This window comes from Rosa rugosa, chromosome 3, assembly GCF_958449725.1.
Source record: "Rosa rugosa chromosome 3, drRosRugo1.1, whole genome shotgun sequence".
In the NCBI taxonomy this organism is placed as follows: domain Eukaryota; kingdom Viridiplantae; phylum Streptophyta; class Magnoliopsida; order Rosales; family Rosaceae; genus Rosa; species Rosa rugosa.
In genome coordinates, this window is record NC_084822.1 from 33,024,945 (window position 1) to 33,044,549 (window position 19,605).

General features: G+C 39.1%; 2 protein-coding genes across 3 annotated transcripts; both read left to right on the forward strand.

The window, feature by feature from the left end:
* Positions 1 to 938: 938 nt before the first annotated feature.
* LOC133736184 (2-oxoglutarate-dependent dioxygenase 19-like) lies at positions 939 to 3,226 on the forward strand. Its single transcript, XM_062163626.1, has 4 exons — positions 939 to 1,229; positions 1,582 to 1,805; positions 1,961 to 2,291; positions 2,739 to 3,226. Exons 1-4 carry the CDS (start codon positions 987 to 989, stop codon positions 2,985 to 2,987), a joined length of 1,047 nt encoding a protein of 348 aa, XP_062019610.1. The 5' UTR covers positions 939 to 986; the 3' UTR covers positions 2,988 to 3,226.
* A 10,059-nt stretch (positions 3,227 to 13,285) lies between these two features.
* Positions 13,286 to 19,597, forward strand: LOC133736109 (ruvB-like protein 1). Of its 2 annotated transcripts, none has more exons than XM_062163541.1 (13): positions 13,286 to 13,447; positions 13,927 to 14,109; positions 15,981 to 16,169; positions 16,295 to 16,426; positions 16,567 to 16,716; positions 16,875 to 17,030; positions 17,622 to 17,756; positions 18,305 to 18,370; positions 18,445 to 18,551; positions 18,734 to 18,833; positions 18,945 to 19,036; positions 19,115 to 19,184; positions 19,269 to 19,597. In XM_062163541.1, the coding sequence occupies exons 2-13, from the start codon at positions 14,020 to 14,022 to the stop codon at positions 19,356 to 19,358; spliced, it is 1,377 nt and encodes a 458-aa protein (XP_062019525.1). In that variant the 5' UTR covers positions 13,286 to 13,447; positions 13,927 to 14,019; the 3' UTR covers positions 19,359 to 19,597. The 2 variants fall into 2 exon arrangements, with proteins under 2 accessions (XP_062019525.1, XP_062019526.1); XM_062163542.1 differs by having other exon boundaries at positions 13,932 to 14,109.
* The last annotated feature ends 8 nt before the right edge of the window (positions 19,598 to 19,605 follow it).

A 19,605-nucleotide genomic window follows, 5' to 3' on the forward strand; every position in this document is an offset into this window, starting at 1 on the left:
GGTCCCAGGCTTTTACACAAGAATGACCTAGATTCCAGAACTGAATCCAGACGATTACGAGCCCTGAAACCCAACCAAAACAAATTTTACCCAAGCTCACTATATATTTTGTAAAACACTGGCAGAATTTTTTCACCTAACAACCTGCAGCCGTCGTCATCAATTCTCGGTCTTAGACCACCGTCGTCATCAATCCTCGAACAAGACCAATACAATCTTCATCGGTTCCGCCACCAGCACCATAACTCGTTTTGAGTTAAAGAGCCGAGGAAAGCCTAAACCCTAAAGAACAGAGGCCTAAACGTTTAGGGGTTTAGCCATTGTATCCGGCCCGCTCTTTAATTATTTGCCATATCTTTTCTATTTTAAGCTTGGCAACAATTTCTCCTATCCACAAACCAACAATTTTGCTTACAAAACAGTGCTAACCTCATCGTTCATCAACATGACTCAGCCATATCGCTCCCAATGTTCCTTGCAACAGCCAAATAATTGATTATTTCATAGTCCAGCAATAAATTTAGAATACAATGGACTACTGTGACCATATGTATAAAGTAATATTCTTGTAAATAATTGAACCTTGTATTCAAATCGTGTTTTAATTTAGGAATCTCGATCAGACCACCAAGGTACCCAATGAATATGTACAAGTACACAACTAGGGCACCAACTTCCAGTTTGTCGTGGGGACAAAAGAAACTCTAAGATACAGTGGAAATTAAACAGTTTAAAATGGCAAGTTGATATTTCTCAGAACGAAATAGATTATGAAGGTTCATCTAGTCTGCGGTTATCAGTAGTTTATACATACGTAAAATAATTTTCTAGCTAGCTATGACCCCACATTACCCTTATAAATTGGAGGAACGTAGCCTCACCAAAGCATGCAAAACTCATCGATCTACTCGATCCATCTCCCTTAGGCCTTCATTCTCTCTGCTCTCCGCCCTCCGCTCTCCACTATCCTTAGCTAAAACACAGAAATGGCTGAGACGATTAGTCCAGTGCTTATCAATCATAGGCCTTTTGAACCCAACAGTACCATCATCAACTCCCATCACTCATCCTTCCTGGACCAAAACCCTAATGTCGACACCATTGTGGCTGTTGATGATATAGAAATCCCCACAGTTGATTTCTCTGTGCTATTCTCTGATGATCTTGAAAAAAGAGCCAAGGCCATTGAAAACATTGGCCATGTCTGCGAGGACTTTGGCTTCTTCTATGTATGTTACTTTGTTTGGTTTTCATCTTGCTAGTTAAATATTTTACTACTATTTATATATTAATATACCCTAACGCTAGCCACCTCTTCTTCCCAATTGCTTTGTATGAGAGGATGCGTTAAAGATGCCAGAAGTCCAGAACAAAGTTTAAAACTTATAATATCAAATAACTAATATGAAAATCTCTATGGTTTTCACTTGATTGCAAATGTTTACAATAATTATATGCTCTTTAATTAATTTCTCCCTGAACTTCAAGTTTCTCTTTTTTGGATGTAATCATATATGTTTCACATGTCGATCTATATATATGCACTAGTATTAATTGGACGGTTTCAATTTTTTCGATCAGCTGGTAAATCATGGCGTGTCAGATAAGTTATTTGAGAGTGTTTTCAAAGGAATATCTGACTTCTTCAATCCAACGGAAATCGAGGACCGAAAGCAGTATGAGAAAAAGAACCCAACAGATAGAATCCGATGGGGACTTCGATCTTCTCCTGGGGAGAATAGAGAATATCTTAAGGTGATTGCACATCCTGAGTACCACTGTCCTGCTAAACCAGCTGGTTTCAGGTATAAAATCACTATACATGATTACCTTTTCTTCGTCTAATTGTCTTTCATGGTGTTAGGGTTCATATGTATACACAAATCTAACTGCTATGTTCAGACTTCAGATGGGCATATAAATAATTATGGTGATTCATGTCGTGTTTTTCTACCTGCAGTGAGGCTATGGAAGAATATTTCAAAAGACTGAGAGTTATAGTAGATGGTTTGGGAAAGGCAGTTTCAAAAGCCATGGGATTTGAAGAATGCTACATAGAAAAAGTTTTTAAGCTTGACTCGGGGTTCGATATGTCTGCGATGAACTTATACCCACCCAATTTCAGATCAAAAGGTTCCATTGGTGTGCCTAACCATACTGATCCTGGCTTCTTTGTTTCACTCATTCAAGACGTGAATAGTGGCCTGCAAATACTATCCCATAAGGGAGACTGGATCAATGTTAACATGCCCCCTAATGCCATTTTCATAAACCTTGGGGATCATCTTGAGGTACATTATTTATTTATATGCTAGCCCGAGATATATAACTTCACATAATATATATTTTGTGCATGCCTATATAATTTGTATATGTATACTTATCGTAGTTCAGAGGGATAGATGCACGTACTTTGTAGGGGTTTAACCGTTTAACCCTACATGCATGTGATTCGATCGATGATTTGAAATTACCCTAATTAAGTCTCCTTATAATGAGTACCATACTGTTGTGAAAAATCATCCAAATCTACTTTTGTAGTAAACAAATACTTAATAATAAACAAATGACTAAGCGATTATTGATTTAATTCATTTTAGATGATCTCCCTACCTTCAGGTGACCATAAAACGAAACAGTTTTTAATTTTGGATATGTGGACATTTTTCTTAATCTTTTCAAAAGAGAGTGATCCCTCTTACTAAAGGTACTTAATTATTAGTTGTTTATTGCTATAGATCTTAACAAATGGGAAGTACAAGAGCCATGTTCATCGTGTTGTTGTGGACAACAACAAAGTGAAGAGGATCTCAGTGGCCACACTCCATGGACCTTCGTTGGACTCGTTTGTGTCTCCGGCACCAGAGTTTGTTGATGAGTCTCACCCACCTATATATCGTGGAATGACTTACAAGCAATCTTTGGAGGTTAACGGCGGCGACGAGATAGATGTTCAATCGAGTCTTGAACAAATTCGGATTGAATAATATGTTTAAACCATCTGATATTAAGTTGTATGTAATAGTCATGGAATAGTGGCGTACGTTGCAGTCAAATTATTGTGTGGTAATAAAGTCAACTTTGGTACAGCCCAACTGATTATTGAAGGATGGAAACATAAGTCGATATTAAGATATGTCAAATTTGATCATTTTCATTGTAATAAAATATAAAGTAGTTGATTACATGTAATTGCTTCTTTGTATTTGAATGAAAATAAAAGTGTGAGAATGTGGAGTACTGGTGACGTACAATAGAAAAATATAATTTTGCATAACAACTTACAAAGATTTGAGACTCTCTCCACATATTGTTAATTGATTTTAAGTTAGATGCTTAATTTTCTTTATTAACAATCATATAGCTAAACATACGAATACCTTATAGAATGACCCATACTTTTTTATTATTATTAATATAACGACCCATACGTAGACAATCCCAAATAACATAAATATGCACCGTGATTTTATAGTTAAATTGAGATCAAAAGTAGACACAGCATATTAAGAAAAAGAATCATGTGACATAAACCATCTTTGACCTAGCCTAGCAGAGCGCTTTGCTACGGTTTGTGGTGCTGCGGCTCTTTTGTTCGTCGTGACCTATACCTACTCCATCCATGGAGAAATTTTCAGGCTTCGACCTCTTCATCTTTGCCTGCGTTGTCTTCGGGGGCAGTGCCTATTTGGAGAGGAGTTTTGGCGCTGCTGGGGAGGTTTCGGTGGGCCAATCTTCTTTTGGTTCGGGATCGGAGGTAGGCCACTATTACTGGGAGGAGTGGGATCCGGGTAGATGCAACGGTTTTCTCAATGGGTTGCCTCTTCCCGGCGGGGCTGCTAATACGGTGGCGATTCGGTGGGTGCGACATGGGGTCTTCCTCTGGCCAGATTGTGTGTCGTTGTGGGTGGCGTGCCCCACTGGTAGAGCTTTGCTTTGTGATATTGGTGACCGGGTTTGGGTCCCCGACGTTCTTCGAAGCCAAGGTGGTATGGTAGACGGCGACCTATCGATTGGTGGCTTGACAGAGATTGGGTGCGTCACCGGCGGCGGGGTCGGGTGGCCAGATGTAGTGGGTGCTGGGAGACAATTCAGTGGGCTCTGGGCTTAAGGCGTCTTGGGCTTGGGTCGGACCTGCAATGGGAGGAGAAGAGCTGCTGTTTTTTGGTCTCCACAGTTTTGGATCCGAATTTGGGATCCGGGTGGCAAATGGTTTCGAATTCGGATCTGGGATCCAGGTGGATGTTGGGCTTGGACTGTAACCCATTATCTTCTGTGGGCTATTTGTTTTTCTCATTGGAATGGGGTTCTTGTGCTTTATTGGTATTGGATCCAGGACCCAATTCTATGGTATTTGTTCGTAAAAGATCGGCTGCCAACATGGCCATGTTCTGACAACCTTGGCCAGCTTCGATCTTTAGGTGGAAGAGTGCCTTCATTCCAGCGCCAAATTGGCTTTTGTCAATTTGTGCATTGGAGTTCAATGGGTAGTCAAACCACCGACTACTCAATTCACTACACGGCTGCAATCCGTAGTGTAAAATTAGTTGGCGTTTCAACGTTGCTACTATTGCGATTTTCATATTTCTTTGTATTTCAGATGCAATTTTTGCATCTTTTCCTTTCGTGTTGTTTTTTTTTTTTATCAAAAGATGAACTTCATTAATAAACGAAGATTACAATGAGATTGGGAGCAAAAGCTTTCAGAAGAAAACTATGCCCACATTAGACTTCACACTCGAAGTCCATACTGACACACTGGTGGAGCCAACTAGGCCCCGACTCCAAACATAATAAAGGGTGACTCAACTTCAAGGCTTCTTTTGCAAGGCGATGTGCAACCTTGTTACAATCTCGCCTTACAAACCGCCAACTACAACTAACAAAAGACTTAAGTAACTGTCTAACTTCATCTAAAATATGACCTTCCAAACTTAGGTCATCACTACTAATATTTAAAGCATTTAAAACTATTAAAGCATCTCCCTCCACTTCCAATTTATTAAACCCAACATGCAAAGCAAACCTTAGACCATGAAGCATCGCTAAAGACTCCACTGCTCTTGGGGGAAGGTTACCGACCTGAGGAACTGCCAAGGCACCTTTAAGCTTGCCCAAATGATCCCGGAAAACAGCTCCAATTCCACTTACACCATTTCTGACATTTGTAGCGCCGTCAAAATTTAATTTGAGACATCCCATACCTGGAGGTTCCCAACTCGCAGTCTCCCTCTGTACCGCCGAATTAGGCAAAACATGATCCGAATTCTTGATATTGGCATTGCAATACTGCATCTGCCACTCCCCAGCAGCTAGCACCAAATCCTCTGATCTCAAAGTCTTTTCTCCATGCCTATGCAGATTTCTATTTCTCCAAAGCCACCACACCATTAATCCAAAGAACTCCATGTCACTTCTTACAGCAACCTTTTGCACATGTGAAATTAAATCCAAGAAGGAGGGCTCCTTCCACGTATTACAAACTTCACTCAAGAAGGTCAGATTCCACACTCTTCTAGCCATAGGACAATCCCAAAAAACATGAATAGGAGTTTCACAAGGAGCACCGCATTGCCAACAACTTGCATCTGGTGTAATTCTTCTTTTTTGTAGATTATGACCACATGGCAAAAAAATTTGAATGGCCCTCCAAAGCAATAATTTAATCTTGTGTGGGACAAATAGACTCCAAACCTTTTTCCATATATCTGGAAGAGTAGAAGAACTGCTCCCAGCCACACTATTACCATTCTTAGCTTGCAAACCTCGGGCCACCCAGTACCCTGTCTTTACACTAAAGCTGCCATTTGTTGTAAAGTGCCATACCAACTTGTCCGAAACGGATCTCAAACCCATAGGCATACTTAAAATCATGTCAACCTCATGTGCAAGAAAGATTGATTTTAATAAAGGAACGTTCCAAGCTCCAGACTCAGTAAACAAACTTTCCACCTTTAAATCCACCGAAATATTAAGAGGAGATACGACTTTAAAACCTGTTGGGGAGGGTAGCCAACGATCACCTTTAATACTAACACTTTTCCCATTTCCAATTCGCCATCTCGTTCCATGATCAAGAACTTGTTTCCCCCATAATAATCCTCTCCAAACTGCCGAAGGAGTTGTCCCTAAGGAAGCATTCAGAAAACTCGTATTTGGAAAGTATTTTGCTTGCAGAAGTGTACTAACCAAAGAAGGTCTACCCCAGAAGATTCGCCAAACTGTCTTAGTAAGCATGGATTGATTAAAAGCCCTTAGGTCCTGGAAGCCTAACCCACCATCCTCCTTCTTGTTACACAACCTCTCCCAACTACACCAATGAATTCCTCTAGCTCCACCACTTTTACCCCACCAAAATTGACTAACTTTCGATTGAAATTTCTTGCACACACCAACTGGCAATTGGAACACACTCATAGAATAAGTGGGAATAGCTTGAGCCACTGCTTTAATTAAAACAAGCTTACCCGCTTTTGAGAGGAACTTCCCTTGCCAACCCTGTAAATGAAAATCCAATCTTTCATTCATCTTCCGGAAAACATCTTTCTTGTTCCTACCTATCGTCGTTGGGAGGCCTAAATACTTCTGATAAAAATCCACCACCGGGACACTTAGAATTTCTTGTATCTCCATTCTCACCTGATCAGAAACATTAGGACCAAAAGACAGTGCCGATTTTTGAAAGTTGATACGCTGCCCTGCAGCACTCTCATAAAGTAACAAGCACTGCTTCAAGGAAACACAATCCTGGGTGGTTGCATTCACAAATAATAAACTGTCATCTGCAAACAAGAGATGAGAAATGGATGGTGCAGAGGGAGTCACTTTCACCCCGTGAATCCAACCCTTCTCGTCTGCTTGATGAAGAAGACCTGATAAACCTTCAGATACAAGAAGAAAAAGATATGGAGAAAGAGGATCACCTTGCCGAATGCCTCTTGTGGGGTTAAAGTGTCCAACCGGTTGACCTTTCCATAGGATAGAAAAAGATACCGACTGAACACACTTCATTATTAAACTCACCCACTGATCCGCAAACCCCAACTTCTTCATTACCTCTTCAAGAAAAATCCACTCTACCTGATCATATGCTTTGCTGATATCTAATTTAAGCACCATCTTTGGCTCTGTAGTTGTCTTCCTTTCGTGTTGTTTATTTTCATTGTTGATGCATCTTTGCATCGTATCGTTGTAATCTTTCAATTTCAATAAAGGGCTGATCTCTTTTTACTCAAAAAAAAAGTAGACACAGCATATATAACCTTCTTTTTTTTTTTGAAAGGCAACATATATAACCTTTTTTTTTTAGAGGAATTTGATTTTTTTTTCTGGGGTACAAAATAATTTGGAGAGATGAAGGCTATCCTACATTTTCACGCTAAGATAGATCTACAACCTTAATCCTGAAGAACTAACGTGGGACAGTTTTTGGAGAAAGTTTTCTTTCATACTATATATATGTAAGTTAGTAAGTACTAAGCCCTTTCAAAAAATATGGTGATATAAAGAAAAGGGGTCAGGATCCTAGGACACACAATTTTTTACACTATTTCTAAGCCCTTAAGATTTAAAGCATTCAATGGCTCAGATTAATTAATTTTGTGAATGATGTCAGCATACCATAAGATGATTGGACAAATGATGTGACATCAAATTAATTAAAAAAATTAGATTAAACTTTTCTTTTTATAAGAAGCTATAAAAAAAATGCAATTAGATGAACAAAAGAACACGAGTAGAAAAAAAAAAAGCAAAGGAACAATGAAGAACCCTAGCATAGCTCCATCGTCTTCTCCAAGGTCCAAGTATTGAAATCAAGACAACTTTTTTTTAGGGAAATGGAATCATGTTCCAATATATAATTACGATGTCACAGCGTCAAGCTAGAAAGTTTCAAGAAACCACTCATATTACAAGTACAAGCACAATACAGAATGTGCAAAGCAGCCACAAACTCCTAACCAAACTGCCCAAAGCAGCCAAATTATTACTAGCCAACAAATCGAAAACCTAAAGGAATTGCTCAAAAGAAAAGCAAATAAATAAAACTTCCCTAACCCTACCCTATCTGAAGATGGAACCACTGTCTTGAGCATCTTGACGCCTAAGACCCAAATGGTGTACGTCGCAACACAACAACACAGAGCACAGTAACGTCCCGAGGACAAAATAGAACTAGAAAAAAACTGACTACCTCCCCAAAAGCCCAATCCAGCCCAAACTAAGTGAAAAGGAAAGAGGAGACATGATATCCAAAACAAGGCCCAGATCACTAGGCTGCAACCACAACCCAGTAAGGCAGAGGCCCAAGCCTACTACCAAAATCCAACTTCCTCACACCAGCCGGAACAGATCCGCCTCCCCGGAAGGCAGCCCTGTCGTTCACCGTTCCGGCGGTCTTCATCTCTCCTCTACCATCACTAGGTCCTCCTAGAGTCCGGCTGGAACGCCTACTTCAAAAAAAAATCAACGGAGCCCAAGAACCTCCACCGCCTACTAACCTACACCAACTCTCGAAGCCGCTCGAGCTCGCACCCTCAACCACAGCTGTCACCGCCGCGATCGGAGCCTCAACAGACTGAATCGCCGAGCCCTACACCGGAGCACCACCACGATCGACTTCTCAGACCCAGATTGGAACAAATTCAGAACCAATTCGCTGCTGCCAAAGCTTGGAACAAACCCAGAAGCCGCACGATCCGGACGAAACTCCACACTGTTGTCGCACACCACCTGAGTGGGTCTCAGCCTTGCCTGGTCCGAGGAGCGAAGCTTTATCGCCTCCAGTGACACGAAACCCTAAGTTTCGTAAACAGAGGTCGCTCCAAGAAATTCGGAGGCCTCCTGCCTTTTCAATCCCTAAATCAAGACAACTTAATTCCCCAAGAGACTACGATATTCTATTGTAGCATCTGTGCTCTGTTTGGTGGGAATTTTGACACTTATATTTCATGATTGTGATCATAATGGAGCAGGAGGGTCAACTGGAGAACATTTGCATAGTCTTTTGGGTAATTAATTTCTCAATGAGTTTAGGATCTTCCCTTCCGAAAGATTTGAACCCAACTCTAGGTTGATGATGGATGTTAAGTTCCCAATGGAACTTGAAATTTCACGTAGAAAGGTTTAAGGACTCAAGATGGTTCAAACTATACAACCACTCAGGTATCGGAAGATTAAGAAATTTCATGGAGAGATCAATTTCCTTAAGAGACGTGATATTATGTGGACTCCTGGAAATAGGACCTTGGAATTTGCAATGCTTTAGATGAAGATAAACTAGATTTCTAAGTCTGAAAACCCACCTTGGCATCAAAGAATAAAACTTGTTGCAAGAAAGATCGAGGATGGCAAGCGAAGTGAAATTGAAGATAGGTAAACGAGGAATGCTATGAAGTTGACAACCGACCATACATAATTCTACCAAAGAGGGGAACGTGTTTATCAGTAGCAGCCAATGATCAGATGCTTTTCCAAAAGAAACATATAAACAATAGAATTCCATAGACTCTTGGGTAATTAAGTTGTCTTGATTCCAATACTTGGACCTTGGAGAAGACAATGGAGCTAGAGCTAGGGTTCTTCATTGTTCCTCTACTTTTTTTCTAATCATGTTCTTCTGTTCATCTCATTGTAATTTTTTTTTTCAATTTTATGGCTTGTTATAAAAAGAAAAGTTTAATCTAATCTTTTTGTTTTAATTAATTTGATGCCACGTCATTTGTCCAATCATCTTCTTGTATGCTAACATCATTTACAAAATTAATTCAAGCCATTGAATGCTTTTAATCTTTTTTCTTTTTTTTTGAAACAAGGGCTGGTGCAGCCGCCCTCAAGCCTTCATTAATGAAACTGTTGAATACAATTAGGGGGGGGGGAACATAAAGCGTGAACCAAAGATTGTGTAAATTAAAATTTACACAATCTTTGGTTAGAAGAAGTGTAAAAAACTGTGTAAAATTATGTGTCCCAGGATCCTGACCTAAAAAAAAGTACCCTACTATAAGTGACCCGTCAATAAGAACCTCCCTAAAGTAATAACAGGATTAGTACTTTTTCGAATAGTATGTTGTAGGTCTTTTATTTTGCAAAATATTTTTTTGAATAATGAAGAGCAACATTAATAAATATTTACCTCAAGAACCTCCCAGTATAGCTGTACTTTCGTCTTCCCCCTCAGAAAGTAAAATGCGGATTTTGTTGACCAATTCTAATATGATATATAAATATAAAATCAGTCTGGAAGGACCTAACATCAACCTATTTCTTTAACCCGCCAAGCTGTGACGCAGACCCAATTGGTTCTCCCTCATTTGGCAAATTACCGGCATAGCATCGGCAACAAATGGTCTAGATGGATAGCGCGAAGCGGAACCCGACACCGGTTTGTCTAACCGTCGACTGTAGGAGGAGATCGAAGCTTGAAAGCTTCGGCCATTCCGGTGTATTTTTGACTTTTTCCAATGGCTTCAGTGATAGGTTGCAATGCATGAAGTATGGAAACTGATCTACTCTTCACGCTCTACATTTCATTGTAATTAGTTTTCAAATTCGATTAAGTTTAAAAGATTTATTTTGAATCATTTTGACCACCGTCAAGGTTACTGTTCATGGTTCTCTTGTCTTCCGCCACACTAGAGGCCGGTCTTACTGGGTCAGTCTTCTGACTTGGGTTAAGAAAAGACCAGCCTTGAATTTGCCCATGGAAAGTAGCAATTTGTATTTTTGCTAAGTTGGTGACTTAGCTAAATTGGAGACAAGGCAACAGAGCAACCGCTAAACTTGCCCTTACGATAATAAAAAGGCTGGTTGTGAATATATATGTTGTTTAGTGTTAAAGGAAAAACACATTATGTGCCTTTGTCAAAGTGACTGACGAAGAGGGAATCAAGGAATTAGCGATTACCATCAATTAGCAAAGATTACGGATCAATCAGAATTTAATGTCATCATTGTAATTGATATTTCCGTTGTAATTCTCTCCCTATATAAAGGAACTATGAAATGAAATGAGTAGACCAATTCCAATTCTATTTTACTTTTATATTTAGCAAATTTTTTTATTTTTTAATTGTTTTATTCTATCTTTTTCAATAAGTTATTTACCTTAATAAGTGTTATTTGTTGGAAATTACTTCATCTTTTTAGGTTGAATAAGCATGGCAATTGTCACCATCGACTTATCAACATGTGTGATGTCTAAAATTACTAATGGCTTCTGCTTCCCTAAATCCTAGCCATCCATCGGCTTCACTGCTCCTAGCCATCACTGTCGTTTTACTTCTTGGGCGCGGTCCATGTGCTAGCATCCATGGCGACCCAAGTAGTCATCGTTCAAGTATTCATTATTTTTTTGCGAAAGAGCCATGGTCTTCGATCGGAGGATCACCCGTGATTGTGGCGGATTTTTAAGCTATGGTGGGTGTCACGAGCCATGTTCTGACTAGATTTATTTGCAGCATGCCAAGGAAACACAAAGGAATTTGGTGGTCCTCTGCGTACGACTGTACATGATATGGGGAACATCTTGACGTTTTTCGGTGAAGGCTGGAACAAGAATGATCAACCCCAAAACGAGGCTCCCCTCGTCAATCTGATTCTGATCGATCAAATTTGGTGATGGATATCAAGGTCTAGGTGTCCCTGTTGGAAATCAGCTTTACAGTGGAGGTGTAGCTCGTTCGCACTTCCAAGAATTGCATGGTGCCCTCGATGTGGTCTTGAGGGCGTCGGGTCAATGCTGCAGCAAAGCTTGCCTGGGCTATTGGGCTGGCTTGCTCTCTTTGGGGTTGGGATAGGGCTTTTCGGCCTTATCTTAAGCCTCATAGGGAATGGGCTAGTCTTTTAAGGCTATGTTTTATTTAAGTTTTACTTTGCCTATTTACTATGTCATAGTGGTCCATAGTTTATAGGCTTGCTTTTAATAAGTGAGCGTGGAGTATTCAATGAGTTAACATATTTCTATGTACCGCGTGGTAACACCACAACTTCTTATCTGTCCATAGATGGCAGAGGGAGGGTATGTAGTGTTCAATGAGTTGACCTATTTCTATGTATCGCGTGGTGCCACCACAACTTCTTATCTGTCCATAGATGATAGACGAATAGTATGTAACGACCATTCTAGCTTCAATTAGACGACAAATCGATATGATTTTATTAAAAAAAAAAAAAAAAAAGGGTGATATCCAAATCCTAGTAACAAAAATTAAGGCTTATATTAGAAAAGTGTGTATTTTTATTTATGGACTCTTGACCATTTACCTAATTTGAGCCCAACAAATGTCCACTTACTCTACTAAAAGATCGGTGTGCTCACTTACCCAATTTAAAGATAAAAAGACAAGTTTGCCCTCCAAATAATTAAAAAGTCATTGGAGACTTTGCCAGACTCCGATTGCCGGCCCCCGAAATCCAGTCGCCGAACTCCAATCATCGGCCGGAGGTTCCCAAAGAGGTTGCTGGAGACTTTTATAATCCAAAGAGGTTGCCGGAGACTTTTATAACCCAAAAAAAAAAGCAATAAATTTTTAGTGGGGGCAATAAAAAATTTATTAGGTATTATTGAGGAGCAATAAAACCGGAAGTCGGAATCCGGTAACTTGCCAGAATTTTCAAAAGAGGTCGCCGGAGACTTTTATTACCCCCTTAATAAAACCCAATAAATTTTTATTGGGGGACAATAAAACCAGTCACCGGACTCTGATCACCGATAACTAGTCGCCGAATGTCCTCAAAAAGGTCATCGAAGATCTTATAGGTCACCAGAGACTTTTATTACCCCTAATAAAACCCAATAAATTTTTATTGGGGGCAATAAAAATTTATTGGGTATTAGTGGGAGGCAATAAAACCGAACGACGGACTTCGGTCACTGGTCCGGAGGTTGTCGGAAGTCCCCAAAGAAGTCACTAAAGACTTTTATTAAATTTTTATTGGGGGGCAATAGAAAGTTTCGTAGGTATTATTGGGAGGTAATAAAACTGGACGCAGGATTCCGGTCACTGAATTCTGATCTCTGGTCACCGGAGTCCTGTGAAGTCTCCGATGACTTCTCTCTCTAGGTGACAAAGAGAGAGGGCAAAATTGTCTAAAAAATAAACAAAAAAATATTTAATCAGGTATTAGGATAAAATAAATATAATTTAATAGATAAATGAGCAATCTTATAAGATTTTTTTTTTTTAAAAGGATCTTATAAGATTCTTAAATAAATGGAGTTAGGTGTAGCTCAAATTTGAATAAATGTACATTTCTCTTTATTTATGAATATGCAAAATTTTGCCCCTAAATATCAGGTGTCATTCATTCACTTTCCGCGAGAAACAGAAACAGAGAGGGTTTAGGAGGGTTTATCAGACTCTTCTTCTTCCGCCGATTCGCCGAGCTCTCTCCTTCGGTTGCCCATTCCGCCTATTCTCTCGACGCCCTTCTCGTCGAAGTCCAGGTGGGTCCTCACTCCTCTTAGTTACTTGTATGTTAGTTTAGATTGCAGCTTTTTACTATTGAGGAGTGTATGTGGGGTTTAGGTTCTGGTTGCTGAGAATTTGTATGTGGAGAAAGTACCTGGTCACTACTCTTAGATTACTGTTTTCCATTTCTGAGTTTGCCCTTTTGTGTAGAAATAACTGAAGCATCTGTAATCTCTTTCGAAATTTGATTGATTTTTCATTAAATTTTTGAGCAACAAATTGATATAAACCCCCATTGTGCCAGACCAGTTTATATAACGCAAAGATGTAATAGATGAAAGTTGGGTATTGGTAAAAGATGAACATTTTGCAAGAATAAGGAAGGTGGGTGTTGATAAAAGATGCAACATTTTGCATCAACAAGGAATTTGTTATTATTATTTCTTTTGGTACAAGGAATTTGTTACTTTTTAAATTATTTTCTGTATATAATTATCTGTAATTTTAATTGCAGTTCAGGGGGGAACGGAATTGTTGACTAAATAGCAAGCCTTAAATCGTAGCTATAAGAGGTTTCTCTGCCAATCCAGAGAAAAGAGATAGGAAGATGGACAAGGTGAAAATAGAAGAGGTTCAGTCCACTACCAAGAAGCAGCGCATAGCCACTCACACCCACATCAAAGGCCTTGGTCTTGAGGTTTCTCTCTTTCTATTTCTATTTTTTTTGTTCTAGATAGACCGATTAAACCATGAAAAGATACTCTTGTCAGTGGCATATTTCAAACTATCTCAAAAATTCTATCTTTATCTGCTGTAAAAGTGTTTGCTTTCTTAGGTTTTAAGGTCTGTTTGGTATGCTATGTTTGGTGACGTTCTTCTTAGATTGCCTGTAATATTACGTCTTCATTTTATTTTATTTATGTTCACTCAATGCAATACTATTTCCTGCTTTACACTAGTACACACTCACACTCCACGTTGGATGCGGGTGAGTACTTGGGGTTTCCATTGGGTGGGAATTCTAAGGCTGCCTTGGTTGGAACCCTGTGGAAGAGAGATTTGAGAAGAGATTTAAAGGATGGTAGAAAGCATTTTTATCCAGGGGATTCATTCAAGCATTTGGCAGTAGAGCCTTTTTATTATTTGTCTTTATTCTATCCCTGTTAGAGTGGCAAAGAGTTTAGAGAGGATGAAAAAATTTTATCTGTGAGGGAGTTGGAGAAGCCAAGAAGGGCCAGCTAGTTAGGGGATGCAGAATCCAAAAGTAGGGAGAGAGGTGGGAGTTTAATAGCAAGGGAATATTTCTCTGCTGGAGAGTTAGCTTTGGAGATTTTCATTGGCGAGTGATGAAAGTAAGTATGTGTACTGTGAAACTGGCTGGGATGTGAAACTGGTTTTTAGAGGATCAATTAGAATCCCTTGGGAGGACACTTCTGCTGAATGAGTTTGTCCAAGTGTTTTCAGCGTTTGGTAAAAGGGGAAGAATGCGATTTTGGGATAACTTTTGCACGGGGGACCAACCTATCCATTAATCTTGTCCAAGGCTGTACAGATTATCAAAATTTCTTAGCAGAATAATAGGACGTTTAGCTACACAACACTTTTCGTCAGAAAGGTGAGGTGAGGTCTGTCATTGTTGGTGTTGCTAGAAAGAATCAGTTTCGTGCGTTCGATAATGAATGAGAGGAGATGGAAGCTACAGTTTACAGGTGCTTTCCCTTGTAAGCATTCTCACAGGTTTTTGATTGATAAGAATTCAGATCCAGTTTTCTATCCTGCAACTTTTATCTGGAAAACTAAGGTTCCGCCCACAGTGAGGGTTTTAGGCTTTTGGTGGCAGATGGGAGGATGAAAACTTGCAATTTGATTCCATGGAGGGCAAATTGCTGCTTTTCTCCTCACTTGTCTGTTATGTACAAGATGCTGGGACAAGTTGTTAATAATGTTTTTCTGCATTGTGAAGTTGCTTCTCTTTTATGGCCAAATTTTTGTAGTGAGGCTGGGTGAGCTGGGAGATCCAGCTGGAAGTCCTGCTCTTTTATGTTAAGTCCTGCTTTTGGAAAAAGGAAGAGGGACAAATTCTTTGGGGTTGCAGTCTGTTGGCTCTCATTTGGGTGCGTAGATATCATCATCTGCATCCAGCCGTATGTTATGGAACAAGCTTGTACAGTTTGGTTAGGGAATGTAAAGAAATGGAGGGGTGTTTCAAAACTACATAGGTACACAGGTGAAGGAGCCGTGGAAGAGAGTAATATTCTGGTTAGCTCTTTGGGGATCTGTTTCATCGGCGTTCAAATACTGATTCCTTATGTATCTGCTATTGGAAGGGAGCTAAAGTATAAGGGGGTTTTTCTTAAGTGGTGGGGGTGATTCTAGTTCTTTTGTTATAATTTTCTGATATTTCTGCTGCTGACCTCTTGATCATCAACTGCGTTGTTCTTTTTGTTTATTACAGGTTGTTTCTCTTAAAACAAAAAGGCTGGTTTAATTTCAATAGTGCATAAATCATGAATTTTCTGTTTCTAAGATGGATCTCAACCAGAATGAGTTACAATCTTTCTGTTCCAGGCCAATGGAAGAGCAGCACCTTGGGCTGCTGGCTTTGTGGGTCAGGGGGAGGCCAGAGAAGCTGCTGGTCTTGTTGTTGATATGATACGGCAGAAGAAGATGGCTGGTAAGGCACTTCTGATGGCTGGACCTCCTGGAACTGGAAAGACAGCACTAGCGCTTGGAATATCCCAGGAGCTTGGCAGTAAGGTAATTCTTACAGTTTTTCTTAGCTATCCATTATTCGATGTTAATTATTAACGTGCTTTTATAGTCCTTGAGATAGATGTTTTGTTTTGTTCTGATTTTACATGGTCAATGGTCCTTATTTATAGGTTCCATTCTGCCCGATGGTTGGATCTGAAGTATACTCATCAGAAGTTAAGAAAACTGAGGTTTTAATGGAAAATTTTAGACGAGCTATTGGTCTACGTATCAAGGAAAATAAAGAGGTCTATGAAGGAGAGGCAAGTCTCTAATGATACATTTTGTTTTAGGAATAACTTGATGTGATTTCTAAAATGTAATTTGGTGTGATTATCTTACGTTACTTTGGCTTTTGACTTGGTTGGTTACAGTTCTTGATGCTTTGTTAGTGTCAGTGTAGGTGACAGAACTAACACCAGAAGAGACCGAGAGTGTTACGGGTGGCTACGGTAAAAGCATTAACCATGTAATCATTGGATTAAAAACTGTCAAAGGAACCAAACAACTGAAGTTGGACCCCACTATTTATGACGCATTGATCAAGGAAAAGGTAAGTTCTCATCGTTAAAATTTTCTTTTGTGTACAAAAGAAGGATAATGTTTTGGGTTTTTGATTTTGTAAACTTGTAATTATTTTGAATTCAATATGAAGCTATTGTCTTTGGGATTTTTGTTCTTTTCATACAAATTTTCTCATACAACATGCAGGTAGCTGTTGGTGATGTCATATACATTGAGGCAAATAGTGGAGCAGTAAAAAGGGTTGGTAGAAGTGATGCTTTTGCCACCGAATTTGATCTGGAAGCCGAAGAGTATGTTCCACTACCAAAAGGAGAGGTTCACAAAAAGAAGGAGATTGTGCAGGTTCGATTCAATCTGAAATGTGTTGTCTTTGTAAATGTTCTTTGTAATGATAGCATAGCAATCTATTTTATTACACTAGTCTTGCAAGGGTTTCTTATTTGATAGCACTTTGACAAGTAAGTTGATCAGTAGATGCTCTCTCTTGCTCTGTCACCCTAGATTGATTGAAAAGGAACATCTGTCATGCTTGCATGATGCAGATGGTTTTCTAATAATATGACTATGTCTACTTAGTTTGATTAATCTAGGAATTGAGTTCTTGGGTCACGCTGAAAAATATACTGATTAAGCACCACCTGTGCAAATTATTTAGGATTTTTGGCCTGATAAGATTGTTAAAATGAACTTTTAACATTCTTTTGGAATAACTTCTGAACTTACTGTATATGGATAGCATTTCATCCTTAGTCCACAAATAGTATCGTGGTTCTTACCAAGTCTCCCTCATATTCTTCATTATATACATTATGTTCATGCTACACAGTAATATTGCTGTATTCAAGTTCAGTTTACAGGATTGAATTTTAATTGTTTCATAGTCTTCTCTCTGTTTTTGTTTAGTTCATGTTTACTTATGTATCTCCTTAACAGGACGTAACACTGCATGATCTGGATGCTGCAAATGCACGACCTCAAGGTGGCCAAGACATATTATCTCTAATGGGTCAGATGATGAAACCAAGGAAAACAGAAATTACTGACAAGTTGCGACAGGAAATAAATAAGGTACAGCTTTCTAAATGTGCAGGAGTGTCCACCAAGTTCAGTGTCTTTGTGTGGTAGCTTAAGATAAGGTTTACTGGAGAGAAAAGTTCCGTTCAAGATTCTGCAATTAATTTGGAAAAGGCTGTTCTCAAATTCTATGATGTCTGCTAATGAAAGTATTTCCAAGACTTTGACATACTTCCACTCCAAACCAACTACAGCTTTATCCCATCTAATTAATCCCATAGTCAGTCGTAAAGCTTTGAGAATCATGCGCTTTCTCTTCTGTACCCATTCCTTTTCATGCTCCAGTTAGCCTCTTCAAATATCCACAATGAATTAAGATACCAAGTATATTGTAATTCAATACAAGTTCTTTCTCAATGATGTGTTAAAACTTAAAAGTATTTCTCAAGCATATGATGGATTGCTTGCCATGCTGCTTTGTGTCTAGGGATTTATCCCCTCCATTTGGGGGTTAATATTCCCCTCAAATAATATTTTCATTAGCTTTAAAATGAAGGAAGAAGGTATAGGTTTCATTTACAGGAAAGTATGATTGATGGCAGGTTGTTAACCGGTATATTGATGAAGGCGTAGCGGAGCTTGTACCTGGAGTTCTGTTCATTGATGAGGTTCTTTTTTCTTCCAAATCCTTTACAACTATTACATGTTAAAATTACTGACAATTTTAAAACTTGATCAACAGGTACATATGCTGGATATGGAGTGCTTTTCGTACTTGAACCGTGCTTTAGAGAGCTCGTTGTCTCCAATAGTAATATTTGCCACAAACAGAGGAATTTGCAATGTAAGGTATGAAAGTTCAGTTGTACAGCAATTTCCCTTAATTAACTTTTCTCATATTACCTTTTATGTTCAAGGAAAAGCATATACCTAGGCCATGCCTGTGTTTGAATGCTACAGGCATTGCCTAGATCTCTCAGTATGCTCACTGTTATGGCTTACTTTCTAAACATTGGTCTGTTGCTCTGCAGAGGGACTGATATGGCTAGTCCTCACGGAATACCTGTTGACTTGTTGGACCGGTTGGTGATTATCCGAACTCAGACGTATGGTCCTGAAGAGATGATAAAGGTAGATACAGTTTATTTGCTCCTGTCTTTCTTTTTCTTTCTTCACTTTCAATTTTTTAATTTAATTTTATTTGGTGTCAAATAATAACTCAATACTCCTTGTTTGAGCCAGATTTTAGCAACCCGTGCACAGGTGGAGGAACTAGTTATAGAGGAGGAGAGTTTGGCTTACCTGGGAGAGATAGGCCAAAAATCATCTTTAAGGTCTGGCATGATTGTTGGATTTGTAACTCTTGAGTTCTTTTCCTCTAAAGGATGCTTACAATATTATATTTTCCTCAGGCATGCTGTTCAGCTCTTGTCACCTGCGAGCATTGTGGCAAAAATGAATGGCAGAGACAACATCTGCAAGGTAGCTATAACTTTGACAATAATAGGTATGATTGCAGTGTAATTGTTCATAACAAACTAAGGTGATAATTTGTTTGTTTAATAGGCGGATCTAGAAGAAGTGGATACACTATATCTGGATGCGAAGTCTTCAGCAAAGGTTCTCCAAGAGCAGCAGGAAAAATACATTTCGTAATCAGTACTAAACTACTAACTGAGCAATGTGTCCGGGTCCCTTCATTGATTTTGGAGTAGTTTTAGTCGTTGGTATTCCCATTTCCATCCAAACCTAATGTAAATGGTTTCACTTCTTATTGACAATTATGGAATGGATTAATCGAACTACTAAGTGATAAGAGTGGGTGGGCTAATGTATGTGAATTTTTAATCTAGATGATAAATTTTTCACAAATTTTAACATGTGATAATGCTCTATTCGCAGT